The 25,812-nt window shown below is 44.1% G+C and overlaps 1 protein-coding gene across 2 annotated transcripts in view; it reads left to right on the forward strand.

Moving 5' to 3' along the window:
- The window catches only part of SLC14A2 (solute carrier family 14 member 2), a 184,950-nt gene that overhangs the window by 140,063 nt on the left and 19,075 nt on the right, over positions 1-25,812 (forward strand). Inside the window, exons 1-2 of one of the 2 annotated variants that reach the window (XM_060173811.1) lie at positions 21,941-21,984; positions 25,553-25,669. In XM_060173811.1, the coding sequence (XP_060029794.1) occupies positions 21,951-21,984; positions 25,553-25,669 (151 nt within the window). In that variant the 5' untranslated portion in view covers positions 21,941-21,950. Of the gene's footprint in view, positions 1-21,940; positions 21,985-25,552; positions 25,670-25,812 lie in introns of those variants that run through there. The other variant, XM_060173810.1, reaches the window with a different exon arrangement.

The raw sequence follows: 25,812 nt of genomic DNA on the forward strand, positions 1-25,812 counted from the left end.
AGATGGCTACTATACAGTATTAAGATACGGTAACACATAGGAGGAGCTGGTGACCAGCCTAACACTGACTAGGATCTAGTGGGAAGTCAGTGGTTCCAAGGACTACCACAGATTCTGTGTAGCAGACAAGGTCACAATGGTCTTCACAAACTTGGGATAATGTTGAGATTCTTAGGGGATGTGAGGTAGGATGTTCTGGAAAGTTCAACATGTCTCAACTCAAAAGCCTCCAAGGCTCTTTCAGACACTTGATAGGCCCAGTGATATGGCCTAAAGGATGAGTTATAAATGAGATGTCTCTTCCACTTAAATCCTTGGGAAGTATTCTTAGTGTTTAATCTTAATTCTTAATGGTTAATCAGTTTCCCATCTGTGAACAGGTGCACGAGTGTGGGAGGAAGAACAAGATCAGATCCCTGGAAACAGACGTATCTAGGCAGGAAGAACAGGGAGGTCATGAACTCTGAGGGGTGGAGGAGCATGACTGCCAATGGTCCCCCATCCTATGATGCAAGAATCCATCTATTTGAAGGGCAGGGGCTGTGGTTCCCTGCCAGTTATCCAAAACTGAGGAGGAAGACCTCTAAGACAGTCTATTAAGAAATAAGATTCAAGGGTGGGGATGGGATATAGAGTTCTGGTGGTAGGAATTGTGTAGAATTGTACTCCTCTTATCCTATGGCCTATCCATTTTGTAGTAAAAATTTAAGAAAAAGAAAGAGAAGCAAAAATTCCACTCATGCATTATGAACAAGTTGTAAGTTGACTGAGAAACTCTCCTCTTCTCTGCAGTGAATCTTTGAGACTCTCTATCCAATTAGGTCTAACTGGGAACTGGAGAAAAACTCTTTGTCTATGAAGAACCCCTTCAGTGTCTGGGAGACAGTCTGAAAAACTCTGCTCCTTGAACAAGAGCTTATGTGCCTCCCTTTCCTCCTACCCACTTCCCAGTTCATCATTTACAACTTACCACTACAACCAGGTATTTTTTCCCTCCCATGTTCTCATTTTAACCCCTATAGGAATTAAAAATTCACTATATTACAAACTTCCAGATTCATCTGAAGAAAAATAAACAAAGACTAATTTGTTCAGAGAAAAGGAAACTATGTCAGCACATCTGGTAGTGCCAGGGAACGTACAAAGATACTATGAGTCAAGTATCCAAATACTTACATAGAAAAAAGAAAAATCATTCACTGGTTGAATATGTGAAATCGTTTTTTGGGTGATGTCAACTGCTGAGGAATCCTGTGTGATGAGAGTGATGAGACAAGTCTTGAAAACACAGTCGTTTCAAAGCTGAGAGGCAGGTTGGTGGTATTTCCCCAAACGAGGTCAAGTGAGTGCCTTCGGGAAACAGAACGTAGTTCACTAAATGAGGCTGGTGGGCAGACGTACCAGGCAAAATGGGCAGGGGTAAGGGTGAGGCCAAGTGAAGATTTCCACCTCTCCAACTCTACCCAGTGCAGGTTCCCTGACCAAGATCCAGGGACAGGTTATTAATTTCTTCTCAGCACATCTTTAGCTCTACACTGAAAGCTTTGGAATGAAGTATTCCACTTCTGTTGGGCTATAAACAGTTTGAATTTTAGTTTTTATTTCTCTTTGATCTGGTGATTATTTAAGAATGTACTAGCATTTAGAGTCTTCTGATACCTTTAATGCTCTCTATATCTAGTTTAATTGGATTATAAACAGAGAATATGGCTTATAAAAATCTATCTTGCAATTTTATGAACCTTTGTAAATTAAGTAGTTGGTTGATTTTACACATATATAATGCACATTTTTACTAGAAAGGAAGTGCATTTGGCATCTGCTGATCTTATTGTTTATATCTCCCATGTGCTTATTGTTGTCTGAAGATTACAAATTTGAAAAGGGTTCACTTAAACTCAGCTGTGAATGTATAGCTTTATTAAATTCCTGTTGCATTTCTGAAATGTGGTCTCATCTATTTAGATGACACATTGATACGACTGAGTAAGTTATTCGTATTATTGATTCTTCATACATTTATTTGGCTGTTATAAACCACCTACTTTCTCCTCCTCAGTGATTTTAACTTTACTCCAACTCATCTGACACTACTGGTCACCTACTCCCTGATATCTGCTTGTCCCATTATTTTAACCTTTATCACTTCCGTTTAGCGTCATCATTTTCCTTTGTGTACATTTGTTTAAAATAACATGTAATGATGATTTCCATTTAAACTTGTTCTATTTCTACAGTCTGATAGAGCGCTTTAAGCTCTTCAGGGTTTGTATAGCAACACACGTTCTTGCTATATTCCTCCCACCTTACTTCATTTCTGTCATTTGTTTTTCATCACTGCTTCTGCTTTTTCACTTTCCTCATTCTGACAATGGATCAGTGATCTTTTCTTTTGTCAATTTAGGGTTAGGACTCTTGTCATTCTACTGGTAGTTACTGCCCCTTTCTCAACAATCATCACCAAAAGTATACTATACTCCTATGTGATCCCATAAAAATGCTAAAGCAGACATCTCACCCTGATGTGATGACCCCTTTCTTTGGGGCCCCTTCCTTGCCATGAGTTTCTCGAGCCTGTACACAGCAGTGACCCCTTCATCAGAACCTCCTTCATTTATGTCCACTTTTGCCTTTTATTCCCCAACATCTTCCTCCCTGTATTCTACTGAGATCGTTGTGCCACTGTTAGTGTTTTTCTTTGCAAGATGCTTTTCTCCACAAGAGCCTCACAGCCCCTTGTAACACATATTGTCAATAATCCACCACTGCCCACTGGGAATTAGCCTTCACTTGTTGGCATGAACTTCCTTCACTGTGTTCTCTGCTCACCTCCTTCTGCTGTTTTCTGATCTTTGTTCTAATTATTTTGTGGTTTCAGCCTGGTCCCCGCTGATTGAAGGAAGCTGCAATGCTGTCTTTTCACTCACTCTCTCTGCCTCTCTATCTCTTTACCTCCATCTAAAAGAAAAACAAAAGGCATGGGGGGGTGCAACCCTTCCTCCAGGTGTCCCTACTAAGTATTACAAATGAATGTGTTGGTGTCAGTCTCCTTTTTCCCTTCCAAAGAATTCTTCTTTCAAGAAGTCTATAAGCTTTCTCCCCAGTTTTTGAATGCAAGAATTTTGTGAATTTAAGCTTGTTTAACTTTTTTCATCAGTCTTGCCTTTCAATCTACAAACTCAAGCCCTTCTTCAGTTCAGAAATGTTTCTTCTAACACTTATTTAAGTACTGCTTCTCCTCTAGCTCTTCCTTTCTCTCTGTAATACCCAATATCTATTTACCAAATCTTTGTGACTGTCACTACTTTTTACTATTTGAATCTTTGCTCTACTTTGAGATATTTCTTCCATTTATCAGACCTTTCGGGCCCTTCTGTCCAAGGGAGAAGTTGAATTTGTAGTTTAAAGATCTTGAGTTTGGTTTCAGAAACTCTTAGGATAGAGGGGTGGGGGGGAATGACTCTATGCCATTCTAGACTAGATTGAATCATTCTTTCACTTCTATCTGTCCTGTCTTGATGCAGAAATCAGATGTAACTTTTGGTAACCTGTGGCCTGAAACCTCTGCCCATCCAATACTCAATGTGTAATGGGCCTCTGTGGTAGTTGCCCAGGAACATAAGGAACTCTGCCTTGTGGCCTAACTTCATTCACTCACTCATCCAGATACATTGTAGGAGGAACTATTAATATGTTACTCAGGTCCCTGCTTGACGGCAAACCAGGAAAGAATCAGACCACTTGCTGCCTTCAAGGAATTTACTTTATGGGAAGAATTTTCCTGGCCAGGTGAGTAGTCTCACCTGAGGTGAAAATGAGGATGGGCCCACAGACCACTGAGCCACACTAAGTTCAGTGGCACCAAAAATTTGCATATTTAAGTGACTTGTCTGGTTGAAATAGTCTTCTGCTTAAGAAAAGTATCAAACAGAATTTGAAGTCTTCCAGGAAAAATTCTGTGCTACTTTTCCTCTGTCTTTCCATAACCTATTATCCAAACAAACATTCCCAGGCATCCTCTCAGTTCAAGGCTCTGAACCTGTTAAAATGTAAACAGTTCTGGGAAGGCAACACAGTAAGCATGGTTGATCACTTGCATCTTGGGGAAAAGAAGCCATTTCTGAGAATACATAAGACCAGAGAGAGAGAGGTAAAAAAAACAAGGGGAGAATATTTTAGAGGGTCTTGTGAGCTAGCTGGGTAAAGGAGGTTTGCAGCCCCCTCATCTCTTTGGGATGCTGCTCCTACCATTATATTCGGCTGAGAGAAGAGGTGGGTGTGACCATGACGGGCATCCATCTAGGCAACCCATGTGGGAAAGGTCAACTTACTTCAGAACAAAGAACAAGGACCACTAGAAGGGGATGAGAAGCAGAAATGAGACTTGGACTCAGTGGAGATGGCCTTTTTTCTTATAGCACTGGAAGTTGCCTGATAAATGGTTGTCCTGTGATGCCCCGTGTTCTCTACTGTGGCAGTAGAGAGGCAGGGATGTAGTCCCACTGGTTGCTTACTTTGGCTGTAGGTAGACCAGATAATCAATGCAGCCTCTTCTAATTCATAGTTTCTGCCATTGTGTGGCCTTGAGTACTTGCAGAGGAGTAAGAAGGAGGCATCAGTGTGATGGCGTAAATGTGAGACCAGGGAAGCCTTTGTTGCATTTACAATTTTTCCCTGAATTTGATCAATTAAACCAGTCGCTCACTTTACTGAAATGCACAATATGGCTGCAAGTATGTGTGCAAGCTGAGGGGTCGATGCCCTTCAACAGTGTGCCCTTCCCTGACTTTCTCTTGCCATCACTCTCCCTCTCAAGTCTTCCTTTCCCCACAAGGCCTCCCCACAGAGAAACCCCATCTTTCTAGCCTCTGCTGGTGATTATATCAAACCTGTGTTCATTTGTGGGTCCTCTGTGAGTCTAAGCTTTATTTCCTTGGGTCTCAAAGGCATAAGGACCTGGGACAGCTGAAATCTAAAACCAGAGTAGGTGGTAGTTCCAGTGTGGGTCTGGCTTCACCTCAATAAACAACAATCTCATTGGACAACTTACCATGTTCCCTTTTATGTGAAAATGTTCAATTTGCCTGATCTTTCCTGCCTCTTTCCATGCAGAGAAGATAGAAAGAAAACACACAGGGAACTCTTTTGCTCCTCACTGAACTTGAATTCCAAGGTCCCAAGAAGAGAGAGGAAGAGGAAATGCCAGCAAACATCTTCTTCCCCTCTGTGAGTCACTACAGACTTTCTATTGTAGTGGGAAGGGCTGTATTTGAGTGAAGAATGTTGCTCTTTAGAGAACTTCTAGGCCACTGTGCACTCACACCACTTGAGCTCTGACTTATGCTCCAGAAGGAATCTTACCTCTCCAGTTGGAGCCCTAGAGGTCAGTACAGGATTTCTCCCTCTATGGCACACCTGGTTGAGCGCACATGTTACAATGCACAAGGATGCAGGTTCAAGCCCCTAGCCCCAGCCTGTATGGGGAAAGCTTTGCAAGTGGCAAACCAAGGCTGCAGGTGTCTCTCTGTCTCTATTCTTCTCTGTCTCTCCCTTTCCTCTTGATTTCTGGCTGTCTCTATCCAATAAATAAATAAAGATAGTGTGGTCCTGGAGGTGGCACAGTGGTTAAGCTTTGGATTCAAGCATGAGGTCCCAAGTTCGATCCCCGGCAGCACATGTGCCAGAGCGATGTCTGGTTCTTTTTTTCTCTCCTCATATCTTTCTCATAAATAAATAAAATCTTTTAAAATAAATAAATAAATAAAGACAAAAAAAAGAGTAATCTCTGAGAGTTAAAGTGAGCCATGAGGAAAGTGAAGAAAATGTAATATCCACTGAAGTGAATTTTGTTTTGTGATTTAACCGTGTTCTACAAAGTCCTGAGATTTCAGGAGTTATCTTCATGCCCACACCTTTACCTGCATGTAAAGCATCATACTTTTACTGAGGTCCTGTGCCCTGGTGACCACCCTGGTTTCCACAAAGTCCAAGAGACAGTTTGATACCCATTTTTCCCCAAGTGCTCATCTGGTTTCTACATCAGAGCAAACCCCTGTGGCAGTTGTCCCTCATCTCTGTGCTGACTTCACTTCACACGGTCACCTCCACCCCTACCCATTTCACTCCCATCAGTACCATCTCATTATTTTTTTTATTTTTTATTTAAGAAAGGATTAATTAACAAAACCATAGGGTAGGAGGGGTACAATTCCACACAATTCCCACCACCCAATCTCCATTTCCCACCCCCTCCCCTGATAGCTTTCCCATTCTCTATCCCTCTGGGAGCATGAACCCAGGGTCATTGTGGGTTGCAGAAGGTAGAAGGTCTGGCTTCTGTAATTGCTTCCCTGCTGAACATAGGCGTTGACTGGTCGGTCCATACTCCCAGTCTGCCTCTCTCTTTCCCTAGTAGGGTGGGTCTCTGGGGAAGCAGAGTTCCAGGACACATTGGTGGGGTCTTCAGTCTAGGGAAGCCTGGCCGGCATCCTGATGACATCTGGAACCTGGTGACTTAAAAGAGAGTTAACATACGAAGCCAAACAAATTGTTGAGCAATCATGGACCCAAAGCTTGGAATAGTGGAGAGGAAGTGTTAGGGGGGTACTCACTGCAAACTCTAGTGCATCATCTCATTATTTTTATGTTAACTGTGTGGTAGATATCCATTGAAGAAATGTCATCCTGTTTCTTTAATCAGCCATCTTTGTATGATTTTTAAAATATTGTTGTTTTTTAAGTCTATATTAGTGGTTTAATACTGATTAATGAGATTGTAAGATAACAGGGGTATAATTCTGCACAGTTCCCACCACCAGAGTTCTGTGGCCCCTCCCCTCCGTTGGAAGCTTCCCTATTCTTTGTCCCTCTAAGGGTGCAGAAGGTCTGCCTTCTGTAATTGCTTCTCTGCTGGACATGGGCATTAACAAGTGGATCTGTACCCCCAGCCTGTTTCTATCATTCCCTAGTGGGGCAGGGCTCTGGAGAGGGGAGGTTTCAGGACACATTGGTGAGGTCGTCTGCCCAGGTCAGGTTGGAGTCATAGTACTGTCTGCAACTTGGTGACTGAAATGTGGTAAGTTATAAAGTAGGACAAATTGTTTAATAAACAGGACCCCAAAGGTAGGAATAAAGCAGATGAAACTAGGAGTCAAGCTAGGATGTCTATTTTAAGTATATTCCAAGGGGTCCGCGACTTTAGTAATTTTTCTTACTGGATAGAGACAGAGGGAAATTGAGAGGGGTGGGGGAGACAGAGAAACACCTGCATCCCTGCTTCACTACTCATGAAGTTTTCCCAGGTGGGCACCGGGGGCTTGAACCTGTGTCCTTGTGTGCTGTGACGTGAGCACTTAACCAGGTGTAACACCGCCTGGCCCCTATTCAGTCATCTTCTTCTGGGCACCTACTGTATCCTTTAATCCTGCAATCCTATTCTCAGACACTTATCCTAAAGGCCTGAAAGCACTTATCTAAAACCTATGAACCCCATGTTCATAGTTTCACTCTTTGCAGTAGCCAAAGTATGGACACAGCCTAAGTGCCTAACAAGAGATTAAGTGAATTCCAATTGACTGGGTCTTCATTACAACCACCAGTCAATGCAGACAGCTCTCTGAAGGAGCCTTGGGTAGCTGAATTGTCATCAAGATTGCCCCTGGGCCTCCTGCTTTTCAGGAAGGCCCTAGATCACCCCACCCTAAACCTTGTGTGTGTTTGATGAACACTGGTGACACTCTCAGAACCTCAGGTGGATGTGGTTCATGGAAGGCAGGTGAACTTCCTGGAGGATTCTTTAGGGTGGTCTGGTCCTGTCCCTGCAGAATTCTTACCTGTTGTTCCCAGGTGGCCACCTCCAGTTTCTTCTAGGTAAATCCTCAGGAGCTGGGATGAGGCTCTAGCCCTAAACCAAATGACCTATCAGCTGGTGGAGGAGGGAAACTGTTGGCAGACAACTAGGGCCCCAAACTGGCAACACCAAGGAGAGGCCCCCTGTGAGGAGCTCAGCTCCCCACTTCTCCTGCAACTGTGGGGCCCATGAGATTACCTGCCACCCTTGTAGTTTGCTCACCTTCTTCAGAAAGGCCTCCCTGGACAAGTCCCAAACACCTGGCATGGTGGGGAGGGGACCTTTGACGTCAGTGGAGGGGGTGTCTGTCTACTCACCTGTAGCTAATTTCCTCACTGTGCAGTTTTGTTTCTGTATCTGGGTTGGTTGCCTCATACCCCATCACGGAGTATGAGGTGGGAGTGAGCTGGGGAGGTGATCTTGTGGGAGGGGGGGCCATAAGAGCAAGCCAGAAGGTTGACAGGGTTGATGGTTGACCCACCATGCCCCCCAAAAACCAAACAGGATGTGTTTGGATTTGGGAGCCACCCACTCCACAGCCTTCTGGGAGTTGAGAGAGCAGAGAACCTGTCTGATATATAGACCCTGCAGTGCTTCCTGGGGGCTGGGGAGAAGGCAGTTCTTTCTTGCTCTGAGAGTGTGTCCCACAGTGAGCAGAGGTCAGAGATAGGAAAGTTCTGAAAATTTCCACAGAACTGGCACGGCAGCATCTCCAACTGGGCTCTGCAGAAATTTCCACTGAGATTCAGATGGCAAAGCCATACCTCGGTCTGTGCCACCTGTGTGGGGAGACAGGGGCATCTGTTGAGGGGCAAATTGGCCTCCTGAGACAATGCAGCTAGAGGACTGCCTTAAAGGTAAATATTGGCTGCAGTGGTCTAGTGAGAGGGAGGTGAGGCCCAAGAGAGGACAGGGATGCTTCTGCTAGACAACTTTGCTCTTCCCCTTTAAGGACCTGACTCTTCACACCTGCTGGGGGAACCATGGTAGCCAGGGCCCCCTGGGGACTGTAGGAAGCAGCCTTCCCTGGGGAAAGCTGGGGGGTGACTACAGAAAGAGCATCTTCTCCTCAACCCCAAGGTCCCTCCCCTCACCTAGAAGCTGTGCTCCCAGAGTAGATTGGGGGGTCCAGAGTGTGTTTATGGAAGGTCAGGAGAGGAGAAACTGCAGGAATCTGTAAACTGAAGATGTTGGGGTTTAGGAAGAAGCCCGGTGCCTAGAGCTGAGAACCAGAGGCACAGCCCCACCAGAAGGAAGCTTCTTCTCAAACTCTGATGGGCTAGCATCTTCCAGCCCCGGGCAGAAGACCTACAGAAACCAGGTGAGCCATCGGGGGAGAGGGAGATGAGGGGATCACCCAGACAACATGATCTCTGTATCTTTTGAGGAGGAGACGAAAACAAAGCTGAACTTTCCTTCCTTCTTGCACTGAACTGTAGGAGGGGGTGGGGACATTTCTAGAACTGGACATTTTTCCAGGAACTCTCACAGATAGATTAGATAGATAGATAGATAGATAGATAGATAGATAGATAGATAGATAGATGGATAGATATACAGATAGATTACAGATAGATAGATGACAGATAGATGATAAATAACAGAGAGACAGATGATAGGTAGGTACATAGGTAGGTAGGTAGGTAGGTAGATACAGATAGAGATATGAAATCAAACATCTTAATTCAGTTAACAAGAAAACCAGGACTTGTGTGGAGATCTGTCCAGATGTCAGAAGACCCAAGACAGGTGTCCCAGCTGCCAGGCCTGAGCCCTTACTCAGCTGGTATGTGTGTCCATGGCAGGCCAGGCAATGCCTTGTCTAGCCACTCTCCCTGCCCTCCCACAGGTGTCCTCACAGTGTCCCTCATCCTTCCCACAACTCTTTAGACCACTGTACTAGCCCTAGTTCAGGTCCCAGGGCAGCACCATCCTGAGTGGAGCAGGAATGCTAAGGAGGTAGATCACACTGCTTCTGGGGTGCAGGTCCCTGGTGGGGAGATCATATCCTCTCTCCTCAGCCCCATGTCCTTCCCATACCTGCCGGAGAACTAGGCCACTAGACCACCTCAGCTCCACACGTTTGAACATCCTGCTTCTCTGAAAAGCCACCTTAGATCACTGTAGACATATTATGTGAACAACACATGTCCTAAGAAAAACAGTGCTCCAGACTGTTATCTAATCAGAGAGCAGATGATCTTGAAAAATAGGCAATTTCTCAAAACACTGGTACCTGAGAACATGTTCTTGGTGAACTTACTTTGGGGAGGGGGTCCTGTGGGGTTTGGGGCTTGGGACTAGGGCCAGACTCCTGCCTATTTACAGCTCAGACCCTGACTTCTTCCCCTCCTTCTCTTCCCCTCCTTCTCTTCTTCCTCTTTCCCTTCTTCCTCCTCCTCTCTCTCCTTCTGCTCTTCCTCTTCTCTCCTCTTCCTCTCTCTCTTCCTTCTCATCACCATCCTCTTCTTCCTCCTCTCTTCTCACTCCTCCTCTCCCTCCTTTATGTCCTTTCTTCATCTCTCCCTCCCTCTCCTCCTCACCTTCCTCCTCTTCTTCCTCCACCTTCTTTCACTCTTCTCTCCTCCTGCCCTTCTTCCTCCTCTCCTCCTCCTTGTCTTCGGTCTTCTCATCTCTTCATCTCCTCTCCCTCCTCCCCCACCTTCCCTTCCCACTCCTCCTCTCCACTAAGATTTGTATAGCATCCATAGCTTGCTGTGAGGTCAGAGGGGTGGGAAGCAAGTTGACGCTCGAGTAAGACTGGTACTTAGCTCCTAGCTCATTGTGTTGGAACGACTCTGAGCCTGTAGGAGACTTGCTGGGAGGATGTTGCCATCAGGATGGGTGGAGGAGCAGGAGCAGGATGCCGGGAGAGGGATGTGGAGGTGCTATACTTTCCTTCTGGACCTTTTCTTGCAGAGGGCATGACAATGCAACAGCACAGGAGTCTATTTTTATTGTCAACTTCTGTTACTCCTTTCAGATGTGGAATAACTCACCATTTGTTAGTTAAAAAGCTTAAGTGTGTGTGGGTGTATGTGGGGGAGAGGGGAGATAGCATCATGGTTATGCAAAAAACTTGTGCCTGAGGCTCTGAGGTCTCAGGTTCAATCCCCAGTGCCATCATCAGCCAGAGCTGGGCAGAGCTCCATTCTTTCTTTCTGTAACTTTCTCTCCGTATCTCTCTCATTAAAAATAATTAATAATAATAATAACAACAACACAATGTGTCTCAGTCATAAGTCCAAGGCCAGCTAAAGTCCCTCACCCACCCAGCAGAGGGCATGTGTTCCATGCATGAAGACCTCAGGTTCAAGCCCTAGTCCCCACCTGCAGGGACAAAGCTTTGTGAGTGGCAGAGCAGTGCTACAGAATTCTCTCTCTCTCTTTCTGTTTTTTATTATCTTTATTTATTGGATATAGACCGTCAGAAATCAAGAGGAAAGGATATATAGAGAAGGAGAGAGACAGACACCTACAGCCCTGCTTCATCACTCACAAATCTTTCACCCTGCAGGTGGGAACCAAGGGCTTGAACCCAGGTCCCTGTGCATTGTAAATGTGCACTCAGCCAGGTGCACCACCACCAGCCCCAGCCAATTTCCCTCTCTCCATCTCTCTATCTCTCTCTCTGTTTCTTTCTCTCTGTCTCTCTCTCTCTCTTTCTCTTTCATCAAAGAAAAATCTTGAGTCTGAAAAAAATCTTTGGGCTGGAAAGCTTTGCGAGCTTTTTGCAGGTGTCTCTTTGCCTCTCTCCATCTTTACTTGTCCCTACCCTTTTGATTTCTGTCTATCTTTATCCAAAAAATAAAGATAGTAAAAAAATTTAAAAAGAAACACTAAAAAAGTAAAATAAAGAAAAAAAACCTCAAAGTGTAACTCTATTAGACTGGAAGTAGGAAAGCCTTAGACTATACACAGCATGTCACTGTAAGAATAAAGTCATTCTGGCATAGTAGCTTGCTCCGGCCTGCAGGGTTATCGACGGAAACCTAGGGTAGGGGGCCAGAGAATGGAAAGGCCAAGAGACATGAAGAATGAGAGCAAGACAGGAGGTGTGATCAAGCTCTGAAAATTTTATTTTGCAGCCACAATATAAGCACAAACAAGGAGGAAGTTCTGCTAAGGTAGTGGGGGAGGGAGGTGGGTGAGCAACTTTGCAAACAGCTAGATGATAATCTCAGTTCCAATGGTCGGAATGTCTGCTCTACCTATAAATGTTTTTACCGGCTGCTTTCAGGATGTTTTGTAACTTTCTATATGAGAGACTTAGCTGAGGCCTTGGCTCCCAGCATGTCCTCCCTTTTTACAATTTAAGTGAGGTGGGCAAATGAGGGTAAAAGCTAGGAAGCTTATCAAGAAATAAGCGGGCATTAACCAGAGGAGGGAAGTATTGACGTGATTCCTCCCGTGGGGTAAATATAGAACTGATCTTCCCTCATCTCATACGGCTCTTGGTGTCTTTTGGGGAGGGGAGGCAGAGCCACTATTTCCAAGGTGAGGAAAACTCATGGCGAAGAGTTTTGATGACCTACACCAACCTCCATGCAAATCAGATTTGCTTCACGGGGGACTCACAGGCAGACTATAGGGTCCTCCCCCTGCAGTGCTTAGCCTTGCACCCCTTACCGGTGCCCATGCCATGCCATGCCAAGGCTGACATGCATAAATCTGAGTTGTATGCAGCTCCTAAAAGAGATGTGTCACCCTCAGGTTCAGCCAAGCCTCTGTCAGCCAAATCAAGTCTGTGGTAATATATTTGTAAGGGTTTCAATGCCAAGGAGTCAATTTTTTGTTTTATAAAGCCAGTAATCTTATTTTAAAAAAAAGGGCCCCAAGGTAATCATTAACAAAAGACTAATCAAGGGTCCCATAAGGGGCTCTGCAGTGACTCAAGACTATTTGTGGTGGAGTCTATAACCTGTTGTAATTTGTCAGAAAATTCATGGGAGGAATATATAGAGTATCCTAGTGCGCCAGCAAGTCTAAGGGAAGCAGTCAGTGGATGTGAAGAAACACAGCACGTCTGGTCCTCTTGTGGTCTTCAGCACCAACTGATGAAAGTTTTCTTCTTCATAGAGGGTCAGTTGTGGAACAAGCAAAACTAGGAGGCAAGGATCAGGTAGAGAAGAATTAACATGAAAATATAGGGTGGTGTTGTACCAAAACACAAACAGAGGAGGTGCATACACATTAGGTGAGGTTCCTTGAACATGAGGAATATTGGGAGAAAAGTGAGCAGTCAATAAACATGCAAGGATGAAGTCAGCAGTGGTAGGTCAGCAGAAAGAGAAGACTTGGATAGGCTTGTGAGGTTAGCTGGAGTATATACTACCATGGTGTCCTTTGTGGTAAGGACTTGCCAGCAGGGACTGTGGATTTTGCAAGAGCAATAATGTCATCCACAATAATAAAAGTAAAACAAATATGGACATCCAGTGTTGAAAAAGAGAAAAAAGGAATATGTCTCTATGACTGAAAAAGTGGGTGGCTTTGTCAATGAGATATAATAAATCGACAATTCGAATTTTTGTAAATATTAAAAAGGCTTAGTATAGTTACTTCATTGACACTTTAGCCAACTGAATACTGGGGGTGCATTTCCCTTCTTTTTTATTTATTTATTGAGCTTTTAATGTTCTAAAGGAAACAAAAATACATGGATTGGATGTCTATTGAAGCAAAACAGAGCTTATGGCTCCTAAGGTTTTTGAGCTTTTTCTTGTTTGAGCTGTAGCCCACATAAATTTGGAAAAAATACCAACTGAGAAAAAAAAATGTTTTTGTTTATTAACATGGGCAGGTGAATTACATCAATCTACCAGAGAGCATTGGCTTTTATCAATGGAGATTAATCTTCAAAGTCTGAATAGCAGGATCTTAATTAAACAATGCAGGAGCCAGTAAAGTGCTCTCACTATGGCAGGTCAAGCATTAAAATTTTAATAGGCTTGTAAAGAAATGAGAAAAATTTTAGGATATGAGTGACTTTAGGAGTCATCACACACCCATAGATAAAAAAGAAAATGTTTAGTTTTAAATCTTACCATATGAGCAGTCAGTTCTTCATGTGCAGATGTACCTATAATTATTTACTTAGGGAGAGAACTTGTACCAAGTTAATTGATGATCTAATGGTTAGAATTGACTTGAATTTTTTATATGATTTTAGAAGGCTCTTTATTAAAATATACCAGTATGTTATAGAAAGTCAATACCTAATGTGTTGACATGATAAAATGTTTACCATTTTTTAGCATTATTTTAAACTGATTAGACAGTTTAAGCACACTATTATAACTTAGTTTACTAAGATCTTTACTCATCACAAAGCTATCATGAGTAAGCATAGATATAAAACTCTTAATAGATTTTGCTCCTCTAACTCTAACGTGGCAACTTAAAAGGCTAAAATAAAACCTCATAGCTTAAATGTTCAAAATACTAATTTCGTTAAATCAGGATTTGCCAAAACAAATCTATCAGACCAGAAGCACCATGTATTACCTTAATTTATCAAGAATAAACCTCTGACAGTGTCTTAAAACAAGCCAGATAATTTTTTACTCTCCAAAAGAACTAATTAAAGTTTGACATGTAGAATCTGTACTTTCAAAAGCCAATTATTTAATAATAATTTTTTTGTAGTTTTTCTAAATAGGGGAGTTATCTCAGTAACAACTTTATCAGAAGGAGTAAGTCATTGTAAAAGCACAAGTAACTAACTCATGAGTAAGATAAAAATAATCTCTTACCAAGTTTTAAGTTTTAACCAGAACATTTTTGTCTATATCAGACATAAAACTCTCTTAACTTTTTACCTAGTCTCTCTTATGTTTTAATATCTAGAGTTCTTTCTCAGAGAAACCAGGGGCATACTTCTTGAATAAAATGTAAAAAGGTTAGCTAAAACATCTATACAGCTTGACATTAGGCTGCCCCATATTTATTTGATAAGTTTTATTTGAAAAAAAATTTTTTCTACGTATCGTATTTAAATTAAACCTCATTTATTAGAGCAAAAGCCTCTGGCATGTAAATAATTAACATAACCATTGTGTTATCTTTTACTAATGCAAGCCAGTTTTGCCTGTTTAGTTGAGAAAGTATTTTAAAACCTTTTTTTTTTTTTGAGTCACTTAAACAATTTTAAGTAAAATGTTAAACTTTGTTAGGATCTTTGCTTATCACAAAGCTATCACACCCTTAGGGCAGCTATGAACAAGGGTGGGTACACAACTTAATTGATCTTTCACTTTGATTTGGATAGGTAACTTAAAAAGCTAAGATAAACCTCAAAGCTGAAATGTTCAAAATAAATTTTTACTGTTAACATTTCTTTTAGATGACCATTTGGCACTAAATAATTTTGTTGAATCACATCTGCCAAATGAAAATTTTTTATCAGGCCAGGAATACCACATTTAACCCTTTTTTCCTGGCAAGGCCACTGCTCTAGCCAGACTGGGTTATTAGAAAGCCAATCCAAACGTGGAATTTGTTACAAACAGTGGCAGTTGGTATTGGGATGCTGGTAAGATTTAGAATTCTCACAAGAGTGAGAGAGACCACATGGGCATTTTACCATGCCTAGAGATCTCATAAAATTTCTAACTAATGAATTGATGTTGATATTAGCTATCAGAAGGACGAAACTGTCTTATATTTTAGTCCGGTAAAGGTGTGCCAACTCTATGAGTCTGGATCTTTAAAACCACATTTAGCTTAACTAAATCTTATTTAAAACTTAATACAAACTTTAGCTACTTAGAGGTTAACACACATTAATGAAAAAAAAGATTAGCACACAGACTTAAAACAGACATTCTTGGTGAAAAGAAAAATTTTCCCTTTGAAAAACCGCTTTAGTTTTTGGATTCCTAACTCTACCCCCCAAGGAGGGGCATTTGTGTCTAGGGAATGATTGACTGCAGTCTTTGCCAATCTGTGGAGCAGTATCTCTGTGCCCTGATTGGCTGCACGGATGGAACAGGCGGGCTTAGTTTACCACCACTCGCGGAGAAAAATCTTTGAAATTATTTTTCTGGGCTAAGGTACATTTTACAGTTTTAAAGAAAAAAATCATTAAATTTCTATCAAAAGTGTCTGCTGGTTCTCTGATTAATAGCTTTTAAGTTAGAGAGAATGTCTTGTTTGATTGATTTTTTTCTTTAAAGAATAGCTTGCTAGCCTGATAAGATCTCACTCAGAATTGGTTTAACACTTTCTGAGAGTAGAGGAAAAAAGCTGGATCTTTTTTGGCTGGCTAGTTTTAAGATAATGCCAAATCAGGAGCCCACAGTTCTTTAACTAATTGTAAATGCTCTCCTTTTTGTTCTACTAATTTTCTAAGGGAAGCTGTTTTTTGTGCTAGTTGAGTTTTAGCCTTGGTGGTATAGTCAGTAATATTGGCCAAGTCAAGGACCAGAGCACAAAACGAAGGGGCAGTGGCGTAGGGAGGCAGTCTGGACAAAGAAGAGCGTAGGGGTGGCCAGTCAGGATTATGATATTTGGCCATCTCTTCATCAAGGGATAAAGACTATCATCAGGCCCGTCTTTGGTGGGGGGTCTGAAGGTTGTCCAAGAGGGGTAAATCTTAACAGGAGGAGACTCACCGTTTCGATCGCAGCGGCCTCAGGGGTGGGGTCTCCTGAATCAGGCATGAGAACAGAGATGGATTCACAAACAGAAGGTGGCCGGGAGTGTCACTGTAAGACTTTTTCTCCCTCTCTCATGACTCTGTACATCAGGACAATGTTTATGGACTTTGAGTATATCATTTACTAAATTCCAATAAGAAAAAGCCTGGACTGGAATCTTTTCTGGACCAAAGGTCTCATAAAAATCTCTTAAACAGTTTCCTACTCTGGGCCATCTTTTTTCATCAATAGTCCCCTCTAAGGGGAACCACGGATAAACATCACTCACAAAATTAAAAAAAAAAAAAAACTTCTTGAGATCCTTGTTCTTAACCCTTACTCCTCGTGTCTTGAGGGACTCTTTGAGGTCCTTAAGCAACAAATCATGTTTACTCAATGCTTGTCCCATAATTGCGTTGCTCTTTCTTGCCTCAAAACGGATCAATCTCACAGACGGGCAAATCTGCGGCGATCACCATGCAGATCTTCACTCACTCTGGGCTAGAGCGGCGATCCTATGCGAACCTTCACTCACTCCTTCTCTGAAGTGGCGATCCTATGCTCCATGGTCGACCACTGGGAAGCAACATTCTCTCGGACCCCAGACCCAAAAAGGTCCCACCTCAGGTGCCAGGTGCCCCCAGCCTGCAGGGTTATCGACAGAAACCTAGGGTAGGGGGCCAGAGAATGGAAAGGACAAGAGACACGAAGAACGAGAGCAAGACAGGAGGTGTGATCAAGCTCTGAAAATTTTATTTTGCAGCCACAATATAAGCACAAACAAGGAGGAAGTTCTGCTAAGGTAGTGGGGGAGGGAGGTGGGTGAGCAACTTTGCAAACAGCTAGATGGTAATCTCAGTTCCAATGGTCAGAATGTCCACTCTACCTATAAATGTTTTTACCGGCTGCTTTCAGGATGTTTTGTAACTTTCTATATGAGAGACTTAGCTGAGGCCTTGGATCCCGGCAGTAGTTAGCAATGATCTCATGGTATATGGACATGTTTCTGAACAAAGAGAAGATTAAGAGGCCCAGGGAGCTGGAGGAGGGATGGCAAGTGGATCAGGAAGGGAAATCCCAGAAGCCCTCAGCCTGGATATTGTTAATGATCCATGAACAGCAGCAGCACATCTCCAGGAGACAGTTCAGCTTGTTCAAAACCTAAGAAAGACAGCTTGAAACAACCATGTGACAGTGAAGTTATATGAGGAAAGGCTTGTTTTTCAGTAAGCTAAGATAAATAGTGTCTCATCTCTCAAACAATGTCCTATGTGGTTTGGACTTTTTTACCTTTTATTTTTTATCTTTTTTATTTATTTATAAAAAGGAGAAATTAACAAAACCATAGGATGAGAGGGATACAACTCCACAGAATTCCCACCACCAGCTCTCCATATCCCATCTCCCCTGATAGCTAGCTTTCCTATTCTTTATCCCTCTGGGAGTATGAACCCAAGGTCATTGTGGGATGCAGAAGGTGGAAGGTCTGGCTTCTGTAATTGCTTCCCAGCTGAACATGGGTGTTGTCTAGTCAATCCATACTCCCAGTCTGCCTCTCTCTTTCCCTAGTAGGGTGGGGCTCTGGGGAAGCAGAGCTCCAGGACATATTGGTGGGGCTGTCTGTCCAGGGAAATCTGGTCAGCATCATGCTAGAATCTGGAACCTGGTGGCTGAAAAGAGAGTTAACATACAAAGCCTAACAAATTGTTCAACAATCATGGACCTAAAGGCTGGAATAGTGCAGATGAAGAGTTGAGGGGTCCTCCATTTTGTAGGTAGGTAGTAGGCCTATTTTAGTTATATTCCAAAGGGCCTGTGGCTATACTAGTGATTTTTCCCCTGAATCTGAAGGACTTGTTTACTTTTTAATACTTACATATTTGTTACTAGATAAAGACAGAAAGATATTGAGAAGAGACGGGTAGATAATGAGGGAGAGAGAGACAGAGAGACACCTGCAGCCTTGCTTCACCACTCGTGAAGTTTTGCCCTGCAGATGGGGACAGGAGGCTCAAACTTGGGCCCTGGTTCATTGTAATGTGTGTGCTCAATCAGGCATGCCACCGCCTGCCCCCCAGGTTTGGGTCTGTTTTATTCCTTCAAGTGCAGATGCTGCAGAATTATGTTTGACAGGTGGGTTCTTCTGCACATTCTTTTCTATCCTTATGAGCTGGCATTTCCACATGGAGGATGTCATCTGAGGTCTAACTTTCTCAGATGGGGCCCTTCAGGAAAGGAAAATTTAAAAAAAGATGCCCCTGAGCAAGCAAGTCAGTGTGACTCATGACTGTGTCTTCCTTCTCTGTGCCCAGGGGAGGCGTGTGTGGCTAGACCCTGCCAAAGCTTAGGATGGTACAATCCTCCAGGTGCAGCTGAAACGGTCCTGAGCAGCTCTGTGCTTGGGAACACTGGGTCAGGCTTGTGGAAAGAGAGAGCAGCACCTCCCACAAGAGGATCAACTCCTTGCTAAAACTCACCCACAACTCACCCAGGACAGAGCTCCCTCCTCAACCCACTGCCACAGGCAACCCCATATCCCTGGAAGTCCTGAGCTGAGGACTGATGTGGTTCAGGCCCTCTGACCACCAGCACACCCTCTGCTCACAGCATCCACGTGCACACGGTTGATACCCTGATGTCAGTGAAGGGAAAGAAGTTGAAACCCCCCCCCAAAAAAAGTGAGTTGTTATTGACGGAATTGCTCTTAGAGTATGGAACGCTCAGCCCCACTTCCTAGCAGCTGTGGTTTCATGGCCATACAGAGCAAACTTGTGTAATATCTTTTCTTTTCTTTTATTCTATTATTATTATTATTATTATTATTATTATTAAGCAGTTCTCAGCTCTGGCTAGTGGTGGTGCTTGAAATTTGAATCTGGGTCTTGGATGCCTCAAATATAAAACTCTTTTTACATAACCATTATGCTATCTCCATGGCGACGTATGCAGTATTTTAGCAGCCAAACAAGTCTCCATCTTCAGTGATGAGTGGATGCCTTGTTTTCTTTTTCTCTGTTATCACCTGAGTGCTCCTAGTTACAATGTAAGTTTTCTGGGTCTCTGGTTGGTGCCCACCCATTCCATCAGCACCTAGCAGCCCTCTTGTATCCAAGTAACACTGAAAATGGCCAGCCAGTTGGTTCCTGTCCTGTCACTTGTCCTGCACAATTCAGATACTGCCTGTGTCAACCTACAACTCCCATGTTTAGATATTCTTTCTTTCTGTTTATTATTGAATGGAGATAAAGAGAAATTGAGAAGGGAAGGGGGGATAGAGAGGGAGAGTGACAGAGAGATACCTAGGCCTCTATGTCACCACTTGTGAAGCTTTCCCCCTGCAGGTAAGGACCAGGGGCTTGAACCTGGGTCCTTGCCCAGTGCAATGTGTACACTTAACCAGATATGCCATCGCCAGGCCCCCATAGATGTTCTTCAGGCATTGAACATTTACAATGAAACTGATTGATTTTAGATTGCTTGGGCCCTGAATTATCTAATGATTACTATCCAAGCCTCTAAATTTTTTATATAAGGATCACTTATTAACTGGCTCAGTGAATATCTCTGAGGACCAGCAGTAACCCAGACTCATGCAATGGGCAGAAGTTGCCAAAGTCAACTGGTATCACCCAAGCTGTCAAGAACCCCAAGAACCTGTGCAGTGATGGGTAAAAGTTCATAATTGGGGAGTTGGGCAGTAGCTCAGCAGGTTAAGCGCAGGTGACACAAAGCTCAAGGAACGATGGAAGGATCCTGGCTTGAGCCCCCGGCTCCCCACCTGCAGGGGAGTTACTTCACAAGCGGTGAAGCAGGTCTGCAGGTGTCTTTCTTTCTCTCCCCCTCTCGGTCTTCCCCTCCTCTCTCCATTTCTCTCTATCCTATCCAAAAACAATGGCATCAATAACAACAACAATAATAACTACAACAATAAAAAAAACAAGGGCAACAAAAGGGAATAAATAAATAAGCATTTTTTTTTAAAAGTTCATAATTGACAGTGGACAGAACAAGGACCAGTGAGCATGAAGGTGAAAGGCCAGGGTCTCACTGAGATAAGGAGCCAGCTGCCTTGAGCAGAGTCACATGCCATGTGCAGAGAGGATGCCTGAGGAGGTGCTGACAGATGTGCCTTACCTCCCCTCCAGAATAGGGGACTGCAGAACACTACCAGAACATCTGTCCTCGTAGGTCGGTCTGCAGGGTGATGCCAACAAGGCCTGTATCTGTTTGTTGCTGAGATGAGGTGGTCAAATGTGTGGAACCAGCTTCCGGTGTCTATGTTGTTTTCCTCTTTCCCTTCTGCCACAGGAGCACTTCATTCTCAGACCACTGGGTTCATATGTTCAGGACATTCCTGAAAATGCCTTGATCCGTTGTCAAAGTCCTGGGGATCTGTACCATCACACCATCACCTCAGCTTTAAGTCTTGTTTTCTTTCTCCCACCTCAGAAAATGTACCATTTTATCTCCAATATTCCTTGTGACATTGATTCCCACCTGTCACTCCCAATTCTTAACCAATGCATCTTGGGGGGTCTGAGGTGAATTCTGCCCTCTTTGGGTATCTCCACAGCTCAGCACCCCCTGGTCATATGCAACCCACCTCCCACCAGCACTTCAACTCCAGGTACTGTGAGTCTCACCTCACGTGCCTGGTCTCCAAGCAGGTTGGAGGACTGGACATAACAGGACAGGCATAAAAAGTGAGCTACGCTGAGTAAGGTGTGGCATATACATATAATGGAATACTACTCAGCTATGAAAAATGGTGAATTCACCTTCCTCACCTCATCTTAGATGAAGCTTGAAGGAATCATGTTAATTGAGATCAGCCAGAAAGAGGATGAATATGGGATGATTTCCATTCATAGACAGAAGTTGAAAAATAAGATTAGAAGGGAAAACACAAAGCAGAATTTGGACTGGAGTTGGTGTATTGCATCTAAGTAAAGGACTCTGGCATGGGGGAAGTGTTCAGGTCCTGGAACATGATGGTGGAGGAGGACCTAGAGGGGGTTGAATTGATATGCAAAAAACTGAAAAATATTACACATGTACAGACTACTGTATCTTACCATTAATTCCCTCTCAATAAAGGAGGGAAAAAGAAGAAGAAGGTGGACAACAGGCCTTCCACGACCCTCTAGACTGCAGCCTAACAGCATCCATGTTTGTTGCATAGAGACAAGGGCAAGGTGACTGCTAGACAGTCAGGTAGACTGTGATCTTGACAGCTGTGAGTCAGTGCCATGAAGGTCATGATGTCACTTGACCCAGGGGTGGCTGGGCAAGTTAACACTCAGTGGGCAGGGAATAGAGACTTGGGGCACAGGGGTAACCTTATAACCTGACCAAAATGCACTGGTAACTGGGCGCTTCTCCAGAACCTAGGTGGCACCATCTTGGCCCTAACTACCCTGCAAGAAGCCTGTCTGCTGAGTGTCATAGCAGTGGACACTCAGATGTTTCTGAAGTCGGGATGGAGGGGACAGCTCTGTGAGTGTGGTGGTCTCTGGGAGAGTGGAAGAGGAGGTGCTTCCTAGGCCCCTCTAGAGGGTGTTTTACCTTTCCCAGAGTGGACTTTCCTGCCCTGTCCCCCAACTCTGATCACCCTCCCATCTTCAGGGACTGATTTGCTTCTCTGTGGGGAGTTTGGTCCAGACCAATGTTTTCTTTTTTTTTTTATTAGTGATTTAATAACGATTAACAAGACTGTAAAATAACAGAGGAAAAATTCTACACAGTCCCCACCACCAGAGTTCTATGTCCCATCCCCTCCACTGGAAGCTTCCTTATTCTTTTTTTAACAGTGGGTTCCTGAAGTTTAGGGTCCTTGGTGTTCAGGGGATTCTGGGCCTGGGATAACACAGAGTCATTTTTTAATTATCTTTATTTATTTATTGGATAGAGGCATCCAGATGTTGAGAGAGAAGGGGGAGATAGGAAGAGAGACAGAGACACCTGCAGTCCAGCTTCACCACTTGCAAAGTTTTCCCCCTGCAGGTGTGGAGCAGGGGCTCGAACCCAGGCCCTTGTGCATTTAACATGTCCACTCAGCCAGGTGTGACATCACCCAGCCCCGCTTTCCTATTCTTTATTCCTCTGGGAGTATGGAGCAAAATTCTTTATGGGGTGCACAAGGTAGAAGGTCTGGCTTCTGTGATTGCTTCTCCACTGGACATGGACATTGGCAGGTGGATCCATACCGCCAGCCTGTTTCTGTCTTTTTCTAGTGGGGTAGGGTACTTGGGAGCTGAGGTTCCAGGACACATTAGTGAGGTCATCTGTCCAGGAAAAGGACCAATCTTCAGATTCCAATGTGCAGGCAAGTTCGCTAAGGGGCTGGTCCAGCAGATTCCAATTCAGCAGGTCTGGGGTGGCCCAAGGACCAGTGCCTCTCACAAGGCCCCTCTGGGTGCCTGAAGTCAACCCACCAGCAGGGCTCTGAGCATAGAAGACATAGATGGAGAGGCTGGGAGCTGCGAGCAAGTGGCTCAGGCTTCAGACGTCATCTGAGCCTCCATTACCCATCTCAGGGAGGTATTGGGTTGTCAGGGAAGTCTGGGCATATTTTCCTGTTTTTTTTTTCTATGCAGAAATACATACCTAGGGCACACCCAGTTAAGCACACATCATAAAAAGTGCAAGGACCTGCACAAGGATCCAGGTTCGAGCCCCTACTCCCTACCTGCAGCAGGAAAGCTTCAAGAGAAGTGAAGCAGTTCAACAGGTGTCTGTCTCTCTTTATCTCCCCTTCCTCTCTCAATTTTTCTCTGTCCTATCCAATGAAATAAATTGAAAACCTGTTTAAAAAAATAATGAAAAATTTAGGCCCAGAAGATTGCTCAGGTGTAAGACTCCTGCTCCATTCCCTGGATTCACATTTAAAAAAAAAGAAGAAATATATGTGTCCATAACACCATGCATCCTCAATACTGGAGCCCCAACAGAGTTAATAGTACTTTCCTGGGGCCTGGGCTGTGGCGTACCTGGTTAAGCACACATAGTACTAAACACAAGTACCAGCTCAAGAATCTGGGTTTGAGTCCCCGCTCCCCAGAAGCTTAATGAGCAGCAAAGCAGGGCTGCAAATTTAAGACCATGAGTAAGCACCAAGATTCCTTGCAGCTGGTCACAGCTTCAGGGCTCCGACTTCTGCACATGTTGGTGCTTGCCTAACTTTCCTATGCACAGTCCTCACCTGGGAGTCCCACGAAAATGCCTATTCTGCTTCCTTCAGTCTAGGGAAGGCCTGAGAATCTGCATCTCTAAAAGGCCCCATCTGATGCTGCAGATGCTGGTCCAGGGGCCACTCTTGGAACAGCAAGAACCTTGACCAGGGCTGTGACCCCAGGCTGCACCTCCAGGGTTATCACTGGTTCCAGCACCACAAACCCACTGCTCCTGGTGGCTGGTTTATTTTTTTCTTTTTTCTTTTTTTTTTTTTTTTTTTGCCATTTTATTGGCTAGGACAGAGAGAAATTGAGAGAGAAGGAGATAGAGAGGGAAAGAGAAGGAAACACCTGCAGACCTGCTTCACTGCTTATAAAGCTTCTCTCCCGCAGGTGGGGACCTGGGGGACCGAACCCAGATCCTTGCATGTGTCCTTGCACTTAGTGAAGCAGGTATCTCTCTTTCTCCCTCTCTATTTCCCTCCCCTCTATGTCATATCAAAAAAATGGGGGGGGGGAAATAAAGGAAGAAGGGAAAATGGATGCCATGAGCAGTGGAATTGTTGTGCAGGCACTGAGTCCCAGTGATAACACTAGTTGTAATGAAAGAAAGGAAGAAAGAAAGAAAGAAAGAAAGAAAGAAAGAAAGAAAGAAAGAAAGAAAGAAAGAAAGGAAGGAAGGGAAAGAGAGAAAGAAAATATACTTTCTTCTTGTTTTCTTTAATTTTTATTATTTTACTATTTATTTATTTATTTATTTATTTATTTATTGGATAGAGATAAATAGAAACTGAGAGAGAGAAGGGACAGACAGGCAGAAAGAAAGAGAGACACCTGTGGCCTTGTTTCACCACTCGCAAAGCTTCCCCACTTCAGGTGGGGACTGAGGACTCGAACTTGGATCCTTGCATATTGTAACATGTGCACTCAAGTAGGTGCACCACTACCTGGCCTCTAAGCTCAGTTTTGTGTGTGTGTGTGTGTGTGTGTGTTTATTTATTCCCTTTTGTTGCCCTTGTTGTTTTATTGTTGTAGTTGTTGTTGATCTCGTTGTTGTTGGATAGGACAGAGAGAAATGGAGAGAGGAGGGGAAGACAAAGAAGGGGAGAGAAAGATAGACACCTGCAGACCTGCTTCACCGCCTGTGAAGCAATTCCCCTGCAGGTGGGGAGCCGGGGGCTTGAACCGGGATCCTTACACTGGTCCTTGTGCTTAGCGCCACCTGCGCTTAACCCGCTGTGCTACCGCCCGACTCCCTAAGCTCAGTTTTTATGACTGGGCTTGAAAAGAATATCTATGCTTTATTTTTACTTTTTTTTAAATTTTTGTTATCTTTATTTATTGAATAGAGACAGCCAGAAATTGAAAGGAAGGGGAAGTAGAGAGGGAGAGAAACAGAGAGATACCTGCAGCCCTGCTTCACTCCTTTCTTTCTTTTTCCAAACTGGTCTGAGGTAAGGTTCAGGCATTTCCCTAAAGCATCAGGTAATTCGAAAGTTCAATAGTATAGAGAAGCTATACTCCCCCCCATCTCCCCCCCCCCACCTCCTCTTCTCTCCTTGCCAAAGCTGTGACTTAAGGGAGGGAATTAGAGTGAGTGAGAGAGGCAGAGTGGAGGAGAGACCCTGCTGCACTACTCATGAAGCTTCCCCCCTGCAAGTGGGGTCCAGGGGCTTCCACTGTGTCCTCGTGTGTGGTGATGTGTGTGCTCACCTGGGCATGATATCGCTGGTCCTGAAGCTGAGTATTGTGTACTAAGGCTTTTGCCACTTCTCCTCCTGCCCCTCTGACCAGTGGGTTCCTTCCTGCCCTCTGCATGACCCTCTCTGCTCCCTTCTGCCTTGTCCCAGGTGAGACCATCATGCTGACCCTGTTCTCTCCCCTCTGCCTAGGTGGCCGGGCACAGCCAGCAGCAGGGAGCCCCAAATCTGATGAGGGCTCAGAGGCCGTGCTCCCCAAGCCCAGGAGTGTGTTTCACATTGAGTCGTCCATCCGGCGCAGGAGCAAAGGTGCAGCCTCCTCCCCTCTGCCCTGAGCCCTGACTGACTCCTCTAAGTGGGGGTGAGGGTGGGACCCACTTTCCAGGATGGTGGGGGGGAAACCACAAGGAGCAGACTCCTCCTTTTTCTACAATGAATGTCTTTAACCCAGT

Source organism: Erinaceus europaeus, chromosome 15, assembly GCF_950295315.1.
Source record: "Erinaceus europaeus chromosome 15, mEriEur2.1, whole genome shotgun sequence".
Classification (NCBI taxonomy): Eukaryota; Metazoa; Chordata; class Mammalia; order Eulipotyphla; family Erinaceidae; genus Erinaceus; species Erinaceus europaeus.